At 42.8% G+C, this 18,319-nt stretch overlaps 1 protein-coding gene across 2 annotated transcripts in view; it reads right to left on the reverse strand.

The window, feature by feature from the left end:
* TSPAN5 (tetraspanin 5) overlaps positions 1-18,319 on the reverse strand; it is a 168,502-nt gene that overhangs the window by 24,695 nt on the left and 125,488 nt on the right. The window contains exons 1-2 of one of the 2 annotated variants that reach the window (XM_019661665.1): positions 10,359-10,528; positions 6,187-6,237 (exon numbers count right to left, since the gene is read on the reverse strand). In XM_019661665.1, the coding sequence (XP_019517210.1) occupies positions 6,187-6,237; positions 10,359-10,397 (90 nt within the window). In that variant the 5' untranslated portion in view covers positions 10,398-10,528. Of the gene's footprint in view, positions 1-6,186; positions 6,238-10,358; positions 10,529-18,319 lie in introns of those variants that run through there. The other variant, XM_019661664.1, reaches the window with a different exon arrangement.

Below are 18,319 nucleotides of genomic sequence, written 5' to 3' on the forward strand. Positions count from 1 at the left end.
CTCACTTGTGATCGTTAGTGATATAACATTCTGCCTCTCAGCCCCACCTAAGAACTAACTGATAAGCATAAATGTTGGGCAAAATGGAAAAGGAAAGGCACTCCTAATTTTTCCATAAAATGAGACAATCCTATATAGATTCCCCTTTTTATGCCAGAAATGAATGGTTATTTTCTTTCCTGACGTCCAGAATTAATGTATGTGTTGTTTCTAACTCTGTACCACTATCAAATCAGACATCAGAAACCACATGTATTATTACTTCCTCTTGTGCTATTAATATCATGCGCTTACTAGAGATCTGAGGCAAACACTAACTTCTATAACTGAGCGATACAGGCCACCAAATAGCCAGGGTTCAAAAGAATCCTTTCATCATTCATTCGCTAATTCGTTCTTTCATAAGCAATATTTTTTGAACACCTACTATGTGCCAGTTCATGTTCTAGGTACTGGAGTGTAGCGGTAAACAAGTCCCCGCTCTCACAGAGCTGCCTTTTTAGTGGGGAAAGACAGCGATAAACTTGTTAGCACATAAGTGATAAGTTCTATGAAAACACAAGGGGAGAAACACAGGGAAGGGGAGAAAAAGGGCTGGGGTGGGGTGAGAGTGGCTACTTTAAATAAGCCAGGAGGGCCTCTGGACAAAAGTGACATTTAAGCAGAGATCAGAAAGGAAAGGAAAGTGATGCTATGGCGCTCTGGGGGACAGTATGCCAGGGAGTAAAGAGAAAGTGCAAAAGCCCCTGGGAGGGGGGGGTGACTTATGTTTGAGATTTTGGAGGAATAGCAAGATGACTTGGGGCTAAAGCGCAGCAGGGGATGGCAGTGTGGAAAATAAGGTCCCAGACGTGATGGGGCACCATATACTGCTTTGAGTCAGATAATGAACTCACTGGAGGGTTTGCAGCAGAAGGGACAGAATTCTGTCTTCCATTTTCAAAGGATCGCTCTGGTTGCTTCGTGGCAATGGGCTTGGGGTGGCAGTGGCGGCTCAAGAGCCAACGCAGGGAAATTAAAGTGTTCTGCGCGAATGCAGGCAAGAGCAGGCAAGATGGGGTGGCAGCTTAGACCAGGGCTTAACAGTGAAAATCCGATGCTCAATATAGTTTCCTGGTAGAGCTGACGGTATGTGCCAATAGATTGAATGTGTATGAGAGAAAAGAAAGAAGGGTGTCAAGAACACCAGAGCAAGGAGAAGGACGTAATTGCTGTTTACTGCAGTCGGGAAGAGCAGGTTTGGGAAGCAGTGTTGTTTTGGGTTGCTCAGTGTCGGAAGCCCACAGGGCATTTAAGTGGAGATGTTGGGGAGGCTACCTATACAAGTCTGGAGTTCAGACGAGGTCGGGAGCAAACATCTAAATTTGGAAATCATCAGTATTAGATGGCATCAAAAGTCCCAAGCCTGGATGACATGTGAAGATAAAAAAAATCCCAGGACCTCACCTGGGGCACTCCACAATTTAGAGGTCAGCGAGGTGAGCAGGAATTAGCAAAGGAGTTTGAGAAGGCACTGTCTGTGAGACAGGAAAACCAGGAGTGTGTGATATCTTAGAAGCCAAGTGAGGAAAGTGTTTCTAGAAGGGAGGAATGATATGCCATGCCTTAGTCCTTGCTTTACTGATGAGGGTTTCTGAGTGCCTGGATGAGAAAATGATGTGCTCCACAACCTAGGTGGGTACAATAAGTAACAGATTCCTAAGTCCCTAGGCTGGTTACTCAGAGATAAAGTGAAGGATATAGTCTCTCTACAAAGACAAAAGGCAGAAAAAAAGTCTGATGCAATGACAAGTAGATGGATTAGAAACTGCTTGACTGATGACACCCAAGGCCACACATAAGTGAATGAATGTCAACCCCAAAGGAAATTTCTAGTGACATGTTATTGGGCTCTGTCCTTGGCCTGTTCAACATATCAGTGGCTTTGATCAGCGATAACTAAACTTGACTGCAGTCCGCACAATCTCGGAGGCTTATGAAAATAGAGCATCCCAGTGTCCACCCAGACCTACTGAATCAGAATTTTCCCCAGGTAGCACTGGGGCGAGAATCTAAAGGAAGGCCTGAGCAGAAGAAGGGATTGAGGGAGGAAGTTGATCAAAATGTACAGGTCAAACCCAAGCCAAGTGGAATGGGGAATGTGCCAGATGACAGCTGGGTACATGTGGAATCCTGTATTTGACTCTGGATGGGGTACACCTACTTGGATCTGAGACCAACTTGAACTCTCAGTGATCAACAGTGTGATCTCAAGCTGTACTGACAGCAAATGAGGGGAGAAGGGACACAATGCAGCCATATTCTCTAAGTCCCCTAAAGCAGCCTGTCAGTGGTACAGAGGTCAGGAGAGCATGACTAAGATGCGGAAGGGACTCCACCCAAAGAGAAGCAGAAGTTTAGCCAAGAAATTCAGAAGGAACCAGGACTCCACCCTGAATACCCAAAGGTCAACATGTACAGGATTTATTGTGGAATCCAATAGAGAAGAGCCGAAATCAATGAGTGAAAACTACTAGGACATGGTTCTACTTTGGTGGAAGGAAGGTTTTTTCAACAATAGTAAGAGTAACACAGGAAGATGGAAGTGGTGAGTACTTTGCCATAGGAATTGTCAAACTTGTATACACTCCAAATTAGCGTTCACTGCAATGTTTTATTTTATGTACATATGTATATGTTTTACATGTATATTTATACCCTTCCTAGACTCTAAATTCCCTGAGGAATTACATCCCAGCATCCAGCACAAGCCCTGTCCCATGTTATGTGCTCAGCAACTGTTATTTGAATGAATGAATTGATCATGGCTGGATGCCACCACGTCTGTTGTACAGCTGCCAATCATGCTAAATAATTTCGATATTCCTTCTAAAACAGCAGATCCTATGATTTCTGAAAAAGGGCACATAAACCAGTTTTCCTTGGAGACACAATCATCCTCTGCATCTTCACAGTTGATTTGGAATTTAGATGAAATGAATTCTTTAATTATTATGTGTAATAGTTAACAATAATATTAGCCCTAGGTTTAAAACTCATACTGGTAGTAAGTACAATAAATGTGAGGGGTAATAATTTTGCCTCCAGTGTTTCTGTACTCCACCTAAAAATGTCTACTAAGGAAATCTGATCCTTCCAGCAGTGACCCAGTTCAGAGACTTACCTTCTGGGCCTCCTTTCAAGTAAATGTCACCACACTTACTGATTCATGCGCTGCAGTTATGGGCTCAGCAGCTGGGTGCCACCCACCACCTTTGGCAGGCTGTGGTTCACCTCGGAACGTCATCCTATCAGAGGCCTGGTCCAGCTTAGAAGTTAACCCAAAGGGCTTCAGCAGAACAACCTTTGCAGTGGCCAAGGCAATCAATGCACATCACATCCTCCTTAAGAGAACCCAAAACAAAACCAATTCTCTGGTCCATGAAGTAGAGCCTGGAACCAAAGCCACCATTCTGCACTTGTCCCCATGTAGGAGTGGACATGCTATGGTCATGCATCCAGGGGAGGAAGCCATGTCTCTAAGAAACATTTACTTCATACCAGGCAATGCCTTGGGGGCCATCTCATAGACATTTCACAACAATCCTATGAGGTGATACTAGTGTCCCCATTGCACAAAAGAGGAAAGGGCATCTCAGAGAAGTTAGCAGGGTTGTGCAAAGTCACACAGATGGTAAATGAAGGAGCCAATATTTGAACTCAGGACTGTTCGACTCCAAAGCTGTGCTTTTTCCACATAGCAAGCAGAACTATCTTAAAACAAAAGGACACTCCCTTGTCAAAATGCCCTGGTGATGCCCTCTCATCCAAACTTCTACAGGACCCATTCTGCTCGGGCCTCTGCCTGCCTCTCGAGCCACATCCTTTCCTTCTTCTTGCCCTTGCTCTCTTCCTTCCAGTCCTACTGGCCTTCCTGCTGTTCCTAGGAATCACCAAGTTCCCGGCTCAGGGCTATTACACTTGCTATTCCTTCTGCCTGGAGTTCTGTTCCCCCAGACCTCTGCAGATCCCTCTGGCTTCATCCAGGTCTCTGCCCCAACACCATCTACCCAGGGAGGCTGCTCCCAACTGGCGGATCTAAAAGAGACCTCATCCCCCACCACTCTCTAGCCCTGACTCTACTCTACTACACCTTACGTTCTGTGGCAGCGCTCGCCAGTGCCTGGGTGCATATACTTGGCTAGTTAACCTCTTATTGTCAGCGCCCCACTAGAGTGCAAGCTTCCCTGGAGGCGGGGACTCTGCATCATTCAAGGCTGCATCCCTAAGCCCAGGGCCCACTTGTGGTCAGCGCACCAAACTGGGTTGCTGCATGTGCTCTATCCTCTGCCACCTCCCTTTGGTCCCCGTGCACACAGTGTGGCTACACAGTAGCTGGGTGACCTTGACCAAGTACCTTCAGCTCTCCAGAGAAACTTTCCACTTACTGATAGTGGCCCTGACAAAGAAGGGACTGCCATTTCACCCCTCCCTAAAGACCGCATCACCCCCTTGCTCTGATATTTGCGCGACACTGCCAGTTTTAGAATTTTGTGATTTGTATCAAGAGAAGAGACATTTGGGGCAACTTGTTGAAACAAAAAGATAATTATATTTCACAAAGGGGGGGGGGATCCTTCAAAACAACCAATTGTCTGTTTATTGCTAGAATAGACAATTAGTTCATTTAATGCCTTCCAGCGTCTTTTCAAAGCAGATAGAAATGGACTCTTATTAAAGGAAAGTTATAAAAAGCTGTGTTATCTGGCACTGAGCCAACCAGAGGGCTTCTAGAAGTGGAATTTCTGAGATTCCACCAATACAAATCTCCAAGCTTACAAGGGGATCAAGGCAGAAGCTAATCATAATCCAAGAGAAGACCAGTATTCAACATAAAAGTTTCCAGAGATAAAATTATCCCAGTTTTAGGAACTTAATTTGTCTCCCTTCACATGTAATCACTGCCCTGCCTCATAACATTGCTGGAAAGTGGTTCATTCTCCATAAAGTATTTTACATTCTGTAGCAATATTCTGCAAATGAATAGCGGGTAGTTCGTTCCAAAACTCAGGATTCACTTTGAGTTTCATTTGATTCAGTCTATCTGAACATTGTTTTAGTTGTGGAAACTCCTACTGGCATCTGAAGGATGTTTGTTTGCTGGACTTTCTTAATTTTTTCTCTCCTTTCTTAATACATATGACACTTCAAAGAAACTCTTGGCTTCAGGCTGTGGTCAAGCTCAAAGGGTGAAATACCAAAGAGATAAGAGAACAATCTTCTGGGAAAATTTAAGCCTCTTAGTTTACTTTTAACCAATCCATCCATTCTCTCCCTCTCACAAGGTGGGAGATGATCAAGCTTTACTGTGCAGCCAAATACCAAGACAGATAAAATGCTGCCAACAAGTTCTCTTCCAAAGAAGGGAGAAGAAAGGAGTTTGTATTCGTTTTTGAATTCCAGTGTGTGGCCTCAGTGAGGGATGTTGTAGAGAAAAAAAATAAAAAAGTGAGGATGGGAAATAAAGTGGAGGAGCGGACACAGGGCAGGAGTGTCCAGAACACTGTATCTTCACTGTAGCCTAGAATATGCTACTTTCTGTTTCCAGATATTTCCTTTCACTGTACTGTATTTGATCACAAATTATGAATATTCCTAAATGCTTTTAATCAGAAGACAAGTATTCACATTCTTTAGCATTAATAATAAGTTTATCTGATATTCAAACACAAATTATATCCAGCTTTCTCCATAGGACATGCTCACAGCTTATAACATAACGCTCATACTAAAAAAATCATGTTTATGGCTTGAGCAATCTTCCAAAGGGTTAAAAAATTTGAGAAAAAAAGGCTACAGGTGGGTTAGTGATATTTATAAGCATCACTGAAATTCTTGTGCCAGAGTGAGGAAGCGTTCTATGGGGACATATATCTCTGGCTAACTGATAAAATCCCAATATATGTTCTGTTGTGCATGTGTATTGTTACTTGTATCGTTACATCTATAATTATTTTGATATAGTGATCAGTTTAGACACCATTCCTAAAGAGTCTGAAATATGACATTATCTTCCAAGAACACTTTTTTTAAAGAACCATGTTTGTTTATACTCTGCAGTTGCAAAGAGAAAAAGGAGATAACATATAGTATAATGTGCAGACTCTAACAACCCAAGTATGTGCATTTTCATGATATTCAACTTACTTTTTCATTCCACGCCCACAGTCCAATTCCAAGAAATGCTATTCCCAAAAACTGAAAGAAAGAGAGAAAACAGTATAAGGATAAGGGTAAACACCATGTTTTTATTAATACAAATGAGAAAGTTTTCAATCAATTCTTTTGCCACTTTACCTGGCTGAGAAATAGTTTTCTCTAAAATCTGAGTAAACATCTTTAACAGAAAAAGAAAAACAAATACCAGAATCCCCTTGATTAAAGTTATTATAGCATTAAGAAGGATAGGGTAAAAAAAAAAACACAATATGGTACACATGTACACACACACATACACACACACACACACACACACACACACACGCACACTGAAATACTATTCAGCCTTAAAAAAAAGAAGGAAATCCTGCCATTTGCAACAACATGGATAAACGTGGAGGGCATTATGCTAAGTGAAATAAGCCAGAGAGAAGATGAATACCAAATGGTATCACTTACATGTGGAATCTAAAAATAAATAAATAAGTCGAACTCACAGAAACAGAGTAGAAAAGTGGTTGCCAGGGATGGGGGAATAGCGGGTGACTGGTCAACACGTACAAACTTTCAGTTATAAGATGAATATGGTATGTGGTTCTAATGTATGACGTGGTGACTATAGTTGATAACGTATTGTATAATGAGATTTGCAAAAAGAGTGAAACAAATGTTCCTACCAAAAAAAAAAAAAAAGATAAATATGTGAGGTGATGGATGTGTTAATTAAATGGGGGGAAATCTTTCACAATATATACTTATATTGAATCATGTTGTACTCTTTAAATATCTTACAATTTTATTTGTGAATTATACCTCAGTAAAGCTAGAAAAATAAATGAAATTTTTAAAATAAAAAAAAGGGTTAGAGATACGTAAGTACTTAGAAGTCATTCAGATTATGAAGACTAATTAGTAGGTAGAGTCTTGAATAAAATCAAGTCATTGCTAACGTTTAATGCTTTTTTTTTTAAAGATTTTTATTGGGCAATTGGGGGATGGGAACAGTGCTGGGGAATTAGGGGAAGGGGAACAGACAAGTTGCTGTCGTTTTGTTCTTCAGTCTAGTTGTGGAGGACGTTGCTTCACTGGCCCAAGTTGGCACCATCATTGCGCTCTTCCCAGGCGAGGCACATCAGTCGCCGGCTTCTGGACGGCCGCTCACTGCAGCTGCTGGCCGCTCACGCTGGCTGCTGGCTACACACGGTAGCCCATGGCAACCCACTGCCACAGGGGCTGCAGCCTATGCCGTCGCCGGCAACTCACGGCAGCCCAGCTCCAGGTTGAGCTGTTGTTCAGCATCTTAGCTGTGGAGGGCAGTGTCACTGGCCCTCATATGTGGGATCCGAACCGGGGCCCTCTGGCGTCCCAAGCCAGTTCTTAACCATCGCGCCACTGGGCCGGCCCCCTAATGCTGCTTTTTAGGGTAGGAGAGGAAACAGTGCATGCCCCCATAAATCCAAGCCCGGCATTCACTAGAAAATGGAAAACCAGGGACATGCATTTAGGTGAGCTGGCAATTCTATCTTTACCATCAAGCCATTATAAATGGGCAAGGTCAGAGAGGGCACTCAGAAACCCCCAACTGCCCCTCAACAAGCTCTTTATCACTCCTTCAAAAAGTAACATGAATTTTATCAAGTTCAATGTGACCCAAAGAAAATCCATGTTTCTTCTGTTTTTCAGAAATTTAAATTACTTATTGGAATTGAGAGGGCTTCCATAATATGGCCTGGTCTCAACTCAGTGCCATAATTTCATGTATAACACTGAGCACACAAAAAACACAAGGCTGACTTACAGAGAACACAAAACGAACTCAACCCCAAGGCAGAGGTGCCTCTCATACATAACTACAGATCTCAAGTGCAGATCTCAAGTGTGGGGTCGAGATAGGGGGGTGAGAAAGGTGGTAGGAGGGGACTATGTTGGTAACCAGGGGGACTTTCCATTTTAAGTATTCTCACTGGATTCCATCTTCTCTAAGATACACATTCCCCCCACACACGTATTCTAACATCTCTGAAATTGGGATGTGTCTTAAAATTGATGGCATCTCAGTTTTTACCCCTTGATTGTACCAAACATAATAGTGTGTCTTATAATCAGAGCGTCACAGGTTTGATGACACATTGTACAACGCTATCCACCCACTAAGGGCTCAGTCATTAGGACTGGGTGTAACTGGCCGTGAGGAAAGACTCATCTTATTCCTCATCTTCATTATCAGTAGCAACTCTGAATTTCTTTTCCAAACTCTGAAGTGAAAAGGAAGTGGGCAGGTTGACGAGCAGGCGCAGTCTGATGGCAGCAGTGCGTGCTGTTTATTTTACCAACATCTTGATTAAGTTACACTCAGGAAAGCTGTCCACCGAGAGGGGCGCACAGAGAAAATGAGAGTGAGGGTGGCCATTCTTTCCAGTTTCAGGGAAACCTGAGACCTGTCCACCTGGCGAGGTCTTCACCATTCGCCTTGGAGAGTGACACTTTGTAGGCATGAGCTAATAAATCCAACAGGGTCTGGGAAAACGGCAGGAGCAGAGAGAAGAGGAAGAGAAGACTGAAAAAACACAAACAATTGACTACCCTGAAAAAGTGGTGGGTTTTTTGTTTTTCTTTTTAATTAGTTTCAGGTGTACAACACAGTACCATAGTTATACTTTTTACTCCCAAAGTGACAACCCCTCTCCCCCAATCCACTGCCCCACTTCCCCCCATATCATATATATCTATTACAATGCCATTGACCCCACTCCCACACTATACTCCACGTCCTGTGACTATATATATATTCAATTATAGTTGACATACAATATTATACATCAGCTTCAGGTGTGCAGTGCAGTGGTCAAGCCTCTACCCCATCCATGAAGTGGTCTCCCTAACAAGACATGTGCCCATCTGAAACCCTACAAAATATTTACAACATGATTAATTATATTGCCCGAACTGTCTTTCATATCCCTGTGGCAATATTGTGGTTACCTATTTATGCTGTCTAATCCCTTCCCCTTCTCCCTCATCCCCACCCCCTCCCAACTAGCACCCATTAGTTTTTCCTCTATATCTCTGGAATCTAAAAAACTAAATGAATGAGTGAAGTAAACAGAAATAGTCTCAGTGGTGGTGTTTTCAAAAGTAGAACTTCCCAAATCTCCCGAGAATGATCTAACACTACAGAAAGAGTACGCAATACTTCTGAGCCCCTCTACAAAAAAGCTTCAGCATGTCCTTTGTTGGGCGAAAACTGAAGACACTTTTATTCCTGTTTTTGCTCTAAGGGGTTTGAAAAGTGTTTAGAAAGGTTTCTTGTTTTCAACATCCCAACAGAAAAACTATGGTCAGCCCCTCCCCTCTACTGCCCTGGTCAGAGTGCTATTTCACTTTATGTTTCCGACCCAAAACAACAAAGGTACCAGTCCCCCAAATGACTCAAAGGTACTTGGAACTCTGTAGTATAAAAACAAAGCAGTTCAGCATGTTACTGTCTCACATTTATAGATCCAAGGCACAGTAGGGTAACAGGTGACAAGTACACACACAGGGTCCCATCAGACCTAGAAATCACTGGGCGAATGACTTCACACACATCGACATCAAACTCAGCCCAGTGAAACGCCCAACTTTCTAATGCTAACTCTCTTTGAGGACAACGCTCGATCATCTCCACTGATGCAGTATTTAATCAGTGTCACCACAACATGGGTGGGATGTTGTGGCAGAGGACCTCATGGTCAGCTGTCCCTCCCGCAGCTGAAGAGGAGGAACATGTCACTGCTGAGGGCCCTGCCGCATTGCTAACATTTGTTTCTCTTTATGACTCGCCAGGCACTTGTGTCTCATGCTTTGTAGGCCATGTTTCTCTTAAGCATCACAAGTTTTGTTTAACATAAGCGCTAGGATTAACCCCATTTTAAGAAACAGAAAAATGAGGCTCACAGAGGCAAACAGCTTCTAAATGGAGAAGCAGAGCTTTGAACCAAGAGGAGTCTAACATCGACGTATATGTTCTTACCACTCCTGATAAATCCCCATTTCCCCCATGAGACAGAAAGTGGAGGCATTCAGGTTAGAATTATATTGGGATAAGGCCAGGACATCATATATTCCCTCCCCAGGAAGCAAAAGGGAGTTGAAGAGGTAGAAAGAGACGAAAACCTTGCCTTTACATATGAACTGGTTGGAGAACAGAAATGCCCCATGGTAGAGTCAGCAATGGAAGGAATAAAAGAGAAATTCCATGGTCGGTCAACATTCTCCTCTTGGTATAAAACTTTCCTCTCTCCTCCTGAAACTTTGAAAACTCTTTTTTTTTAATTTCATGAATCATATAAATGGATTGGGAGCCAACAGTTTTCTGCAGAAAGGAGAGAGAAAAAAATCGGGATTTAAAGAAGACTCACAAACAACTCCTTTATAGTCTTGCTCCAATATTTCCTGCTTTAACTGTGGCTTTCCAAACATGGGTTTAAGAATTTGAAGAAACAACCCTGGATTTAAAGTCAAGGCAAGCACTCAATACCTAAGCAAGCAAGTGGTGCGGGGCCAGGGCCTCAGCTTGTGCATACCTTCTGGGCTACATCACTAGCAAATGTCCTCCCAATTACTCTCAGCCCATATGTTTTGTTTTAAAATCAAGTTGTTCCAGCTCCAAATAATTAAACAGAGAGGAGCCAAAAAACAGAGACAGGCACGCAGCACTCGAGGCACACTGAGTTTCCCCTTCCCACCTTCCAAAGAAAAGATGACCGTAAACCACCAAACTGACCTCATTCTGAAACCCAGAGGCCAACTTACAGGGAACAGCTGAGAGCACTTAAAGTCAACTCTTTATTCCTTTGAAACAGAACCAAAAACAAATCTGAGGCATCTTGTCACATGACAATGTATGCAAACACACAGTACAAATGTTTGTCCACCCAATTTTTGATGTCTTAAAATGAATAACAATAATTTTGCCAACACTCATTGAATGCTAAGTATGAATTTGGTACTGTGTTTTATATGAATTAGCTAAAACAGCACTGCCTAATACAGTAGCCACTAGCTACTGAACATCTGAAATGTGGCTAGATCAAAATGAGATATGCTCATAAGTGTAAAATACATGAGGTCTGACAGTTAAGTTTGTGAACTTGTTGCAACGATGTTGCTAACCTTTTTTGATATCAGAGGGATTATTCATTATGAATTTGTACCAAACGGACAAACAGCTAACTTAGTTTACTATTTGGAAGTGCGAGGCTGCGTGAAAAAGTTAGATGAAAATGACCTGAACTTTTCACAAACAATTCATGGCTCTTGCATCATGACAATGCACCAGCTCACACGGCATGTCTGTGAGGGAGGTTTTAGCCAGAAAACAAATAACTGTATTCAAACACCTTCCTTACTCACCTGATCTGGCCCCCAATGATTTCTTCCTTTACCCAAAGATAAATACTGAAAGGAAGACACTTTGATGACATTCAGGACATCAAGGGTAATACAATGACAGCTCAGATGGCCACTCCAGAAAGAGTTCCAAAATCGCTTTGAAGGGTGGACTAGGTACTGGCATCAGTGCATAGCTTCCCAAGGGGAGTACTTCAAAGGTGACTGCAGTGATATTCGGCAATGAGGTATTTTGCACTTTTTCTAGGCTGAGTTCGCCAACTTAATTGTTTAAGTTTGCAAACTTTAAAACTGGATTTTAAAGACTTAATATGAATAAAAAGATTGTAAAATATCTCATTAATAGTTGTTTTATTATTGTCTACATGTTGAAATGATAATACTATACTTTAGATATACTGGGTTTAGCACACTATATTAAAATTGATTTCACCTGTTTCATTTTACTTTTTTAAATACAGCTAGTTAGTGGAACACTTAAATAGCATATGTGACTTGGACTATATTACTATTGAACAATGCTGCTCTAAAGTATCCCACAACAATCCCATGCAATAGGTCCTGATATTATTCCCATTTTATAGATAAGGAGACCGAGACTTAGAAACTTTAAGTAATTCTCCCAAGATCACATAGGTTCCTGAGTCAGGCTGCTCAGCCCAAGCTCAAAACTATTTTAGTACTTTCCAAATGTGCATAAAGTGTTTGTCCAGAAAAATAAGAGATGGAGAATACTATTGAAACTCTCGTTCTAAGGCATAAAATTGCTCCTTTAATTTCTAGGCATTCAAGGCAAGGGTCTATTTTCCCGACTGGGAGTGAGGATGGCACCAGGTAGAAACTGAGAGAGTGGCGTGTTGATGGAAGCCTGCTAGGCTTTGCAGAACAACAGCCAGCAGAGCTGAGCCTGAGGAAAAACTGGAGAGGAAAATGGCCCTAGGATCTGACTAGGAGGACTGAGCATCTCTGCAATGAGGGATATATCTGCCCTCTTCTCTCTGAGGCCTATGAATGGGAGATCTCTTCCTCCATCTGTTGTTTTAGTCTTTGCTGAGTCTCCAACATCTTGGAAATGAGCCAGTGCTCCAGTCTAACTGGAACAAAAATGGACACTTCAAGAAGACATTCATCCATCCATCTACAATCATCAACAAATCTTGAGTTCCTACTTTGAGCTAGACACTACTTTTCTCCTGTGATAAATGGAGATAAGGAAATAGATACAGTCCCTGACCACAATGAGCTTATAGTCCAGTAAGAGATAGAGATTTTAACAAATAATCAAAGTATAAAATACAAAATTGCCCTTGACAGTGATACAAAGGAGAATCAAACAAGGCTAATACAGGCTACATGAGGGGGGTGGGGTTAACCCAGAGAGCAGTGCAGGAAGTCTTCTCTGAGTGAGATATGTAGGAACTGGGGTCTGAAGGTTGAAAAGACATTAACTGGCAAAAAAAAATAAAATAAAATAAAGAGTATTTCAAGCAGAAAAAAGAGAAGGTACAAAGGCCCTGTGGTGAGAGAAGCATGGCAAGTAAAAGGGTCTGAAAAGTGACTGGTGTATTTGGTGCACAGAGAATGGAGGAAGAGGAGAGGTTGGGCAGGTTTGCAATTAAAGATACAAGCACAGACAGCCCATGCACGGCCTTGTAAGCCACATTAAGGAATCCAGTCATTATCCTAAGAGTAATAGGAAGCCATTTCAGGGCTGCCTGTGTGTAGTGGGCTGCAGTGGGTCTTAATTAAATATGGGCTTTGGAAAAATGATCATCTGTGCTGCAGAAAAGATTAAAAGGAGTGCAGAGTGGAAACACAGGGACTAGAAGGAGGCAGCTTTGGCCATGCAGATAAGACCTGATCATGTCCTGGACTCAAAATGTGGTGAAGTAGATGGACTTGAGACTATTTAGAAGTAGGAGTGAAACTGACATTTTCGGTGATGACTGGATATTGTGAAGAGGGGTCATGGGGGAAAGAGAGGGGAGTGTCTAGAATAATATCTGTGATTCCAGCATCTTCTACATGGATGGCTCTTCAAAATCCATCTTATGTCTTTTCTGACAGAAATAACTCCCAGGTGCTATTTTATAACCTGCTTGAGATCTAGTGGTATTTCTGAAGGGCAGTTCTTTTATGAGTATTTTGGCTGCTATCTGAATTCTCTTTGAAGCAAATTTCAGCTTGCATACTTTACAAAAATAAATTATTTAAAATCAGGGGGCAATCCAAGATGGTGGAGTCAATAAAAACAGTGCCTGCTTCCTTCTGCAAACACATTAAAATTACAATTAAATTATTGAACAATCAACCTGGAGAAACCATCTGAAATCTGGCTGAACAAAAGTTTTATAACTAGGGAAATAAAGTAGAAGCCATGTCAAGACAGGTAGAGGGTGCAGAGATACAAAACAGGCTGCCCCCAAACCTCCATGTAGAGTTTGAGAATCAGAAGGGATAGCTCTGCAACGGAGGTTCCCCCCAGAGAAGTGAGGGACTTCAGCCCCCACACCAGGCTCCCCAGTTCAGAGTACTGGTTCCAGGAAGAGGAGCCCCCACAACATCTGGCACACCCTGGTGGGACAGAAGGCTGTAGGAAACCCAGACGTCCTCTTAAAGGGCCTGCACACAGATGCACTTGCTTGCAGGCACTTACCCTGGACTTTCACAGAGGAAGGGTGACTTGGGGGGACACTGGAGGCATATGGGGGCAGTCTAAGGTGTGTGGCTTTGGGGCAAGGACTGGAGGACTATCACCATTTTCCCTGTGTGGGGTCCCCCTCTTGTGCAGCCAGCCTGCAGGTACCATCTTTCCTGTGGTGAGCCCTCCCCCACATGGAAACATTTGAATCTGATTGGTCTGGTGAGCTCTGAGGGTCCCCACCCCACTCAATTCCCCCAACACCAGAGGCACTTTCTTGGTGAGCAGCCAACCCCACATCTTTGCACTCTTTCTTGGAAAACTATCAAAGTCCACAGGCCCCAGGAAGGCAGTTAACTGGCCTTGGTGTGCTTTGAGACTTTTGCTAAGTAGCTCCAGGCTCAGCACTGGCACCAAACCAGAATCTACATTAACTTGGTAAACACAATGCTTCCAACTCTAGTGATTCCCTGAGATCCTGCCTCACCCAACTTGCATATTGCATGAGGATTTATCAGTGGCTGAACTTTAAGGGAGTCAGCAGGTAGCAGCAGGTCTCGGGGTGTCCTGGCTTTTTTGCAGAGCTACACCAGGCCCGGTACTAATGGCGGCCATCCTCAGTTCGCAGTGTGGCCTCTCCCATGCACCTACAGGTTTAGCACAGAGAGCAAACAACCATGGATCTTTTTGTAGCTCCTACTAGGTAGTCCCCAGCCAGTAACAGTCAATGGGTAACCTGGGCCTGCACCGAACCCCATCCCAAGAGGCCCTAGAGCCAACATACTTGGAGACTGCCTTCAAAACATAGCAGAGCACACCAAATTAGCCCCAAAAGTGGCACACACAAAGGGCAGTCTCAACAGGCACCAGAGCCCACTGGGGCAACCCCATTCAGTGGGATAAGCCTCCTGCACACCAGCCTGGAAGATGTGGAGGTGGCCAAACCTCAAGCCAGTCACCAGTCCCACCCACTGATGTTCCAATAGCAATCCAGGCTCTACTATAACATGAGGGCACACACAACCCACACAAGGGACACTCCCAGGGCAGGGGACCAGAGAGACTGTGCCCCTGGGCCCTACAGGGCACCTACTACATAAGGCCACCCAGTCAAGACTGGAAAACAAAGCAGCCCTACCTAATACATAGAAACAAACACAGAGAGGCAGCCAAAATGAGGAAACAAAGAAATATATCCCAAATAAAAGAACAGGAGAAAAATCCAGAAGAGCTAAATGAAATGGAGTCAAGCAACCTACCAGATACAGAGCAAAAACATTGGTTATAAGGGTGCTCAAGGAACTTAGTGAAAACTTCAACAAAAAGATAGCATAAATAAATAAATAAATAAATAAATAAATAAATAAATAAATAAATAAATAAATAAATAAATTGACACAGAAACCATAAAAAGAACCAGTCAGAGGTGAAGAATACAGTAACTGAAATGAAGAATGCACTAGAAGGAACCACCAGCAGACTAGATGAAGCAGAGGATCCAGTCAGCAACTTGAAAGGCAAGGTAGCAGGAAACACCCAATCAGAACAGCAAAAAGAAAAAATAATTTTAAAAAATAAGGAGAGTTTAAGCGACTTCTGGGACAACATCAAACATAACAAGATTTGCATCACAGGGGTACCAAAAGGAGAAGAGAGAAACCAAGGGATTGAGAACCTATTTGAAGAGGGTATTGTGCTGAGTAGAGAGTCAGAGAAAAATAGTTGCAATGTGCCTGTGCTTATATGTGGACTCTAAAGAGTAAAATAAACAGACACAGATACAAACTGTTGGTACAGAAAACAATTTGATGGTTGCCAAATGGGAGGGGGGTTGGGGTGTGAGTGAAAAAAGGGGAAGGGATTAAGAAGTACAAATTGGCCATTACAAAGTAGTTCTGGGAATGTAGGGTATAGCATAAGGAATATAGTCAGTAATATTGTAATAACTATGCATGGTGTCAGACGGGGTACTAGATTTATCAGGGTGCTAGATAGGAGGGGGTTGGGGGCATGGGAGAAAAAGGTGATGGGATTAAGAAGTATAAATTGGTAGTTACTAAATAGTCATGGGAAAGTAAAGTAAAGCACAGGGTAGATAGTCAATAACATGGTAATAACTATGTATAGTGCCAAGTGGGTACTAGACTAGTCAGGGGGATCACTTCTTAAATTAAATAACTATCTAACCACGACGCTGTCCGCCTGAAATTAATGTAAAATAATACTGAATGTCAACTATAATTGAAAAATTTAAAAAGGGCAGAAAAGGTGAAGGGTAGTAAGAGGTCTTTGGAGGTACAAAACAAGTAAGTCATAGAGATGTAATGTACCACATGGGGAATATAGTCAATAACATTGCTATAGTGTGATACAGTGTCAGATTGTTGCTGGACTTATCATGGTGATCACTTCTTTAGGTATATAAATGCTGAGTAACTATGGTGTACCTACCCCCTGAAACTAATATAATAGTGTATGCTAGCTATATTTTTAATAAAAATTTTTAAAAAATAAAATCAATATACATGTCCACCACCCCTGATACTTTTATTCATAAAAGGAAGCAGTTATATACAGATGTACATTAAAGCAACTCTTAAATGGACATTTTCAGTCATCTTTGCTTAAAAAATACTGATTACATCAACGGCATCTGCTCCGTATCCCATGAACAGACTCAAAATAATCTAGCAAGGTAAACACAAGGGAGGGGGAAAAAATCAGGTGTTTTCTCACCTCGGTTGGAGCCTCAAAAATATTATCTTAAATAACAATGGACGGGAGTTATTTCTTCACCATTCTGATAAAAAAAATTTTTTTTTTATTTTAAACTCTGCCTGAATCAACAGGAGAGGTGCACTGAACACATCTGGCACAGAAGAGAGGAAAGGAAAGAGTGCCATCAGGAAAGCTGTATTTTCCTGAAACTGCAGCACGTGTACTTTTCGTTAACCATTTCCTAACACTTTCGTGTGAACAACACTGCAGCTCTGGCAGGGGTGAGTGAAGCAGGGCAGTCCACACAAGTTGTGCTAAACACTTATGTGAACAAAACACATGTTGTCTTTATAGAGCAGGGGCTGAGTTCAGGAGTAAAAAGCCTCTGGGCATAATTCCTGCCACGTCTAACGGAGTAAGCATGGGCTGGTGGAAAATTCAATACCCAAAGTCAATCCCAATTTTGCCACTGGGTCCCTGTGTCCCAGTTTGTACCTTCAAACCGTCTGGAATCCTCATAAGATGCTATGACAGATAAAGCTCAAACCTGTAAACAGGACATTAGAGTCTTAACTGGGTCAACCTTTCTCACTCACTTCAGCTCTCCCTAACGGCCTCCTCCATGTGACCTGAACCCAGGCAGCCTGCTGCATCCCAGCTCCAGCGCTCTGTGGTTCTGTGATCTTGGGAAAGGCTCTTCATACATTCAACACAAATTAATTGAGCATCTACTATGAGCCAGGCAGTCCTCTAGGAGCTTGGATAAATCAGGAAACGAAACAGACAAAAGTGCCTGCTCTGATGGGCTGACATTCGGGGTGTGCAGGAGGGAAAGGCAATACAAAGAGTCATAAAGGAGTGGATTCCACAGAATTTAAGAAGATGAGAGTCGCTATGGGAAAGGAGAGCAGCACAGGGGGACTGAAATGCAGTGCAAGGTGGAAGGAGGTGTTGCAATATTAAAATAGAGCAGACAAGTCAAGTCTCCATCAAGAAAGCTACGAATAAGCAAAAACATGACGAGGGAGTCATTGACGGGTGGCTATCAGGGAGTGGTGTTCCAGGCGAGGAACAGCCTGGCTAAGGCCCTAAGGCGGAGGTGTGCAGGCACACTGAGGGAACAGTCACCAAGGGCCAGAGTTCACCGAGCAGGGCTAACAGGAGCCAGGCTGGGTTGGGTTTTGAAGGCCGGGCTGACAACTGTGGTTTCTCCTCGCCAGGAGAAAAAGAATCGCAGGAGGGTTTCCTGATTTCCTAGAGCCCCATGGTCATCATTCGTCAAATCGAGACAAGCAGAGCACTTGAGGAAAGGCGCAACACAACTGTAGGGGCAATGTGGTCGTGAGAGGCCTGTGTGAGGTTCGGAGACGA

This window comes from Hipposideros armiger, unplaced genomic scaffold (assembly GCF_001890085.2).
Source record: "Hipposideros armiger isolate ML-2016 unplaced genomic scaffold, ASM189008v1 scaffold_357, whole genome shotgun sequence".
Lineage (NCBI taxonomy): Eukaryota > Metazoa > Chordata > Mammalia > Chiroptera > Hipposideridae > Hipposideros > Hipposideros armiger.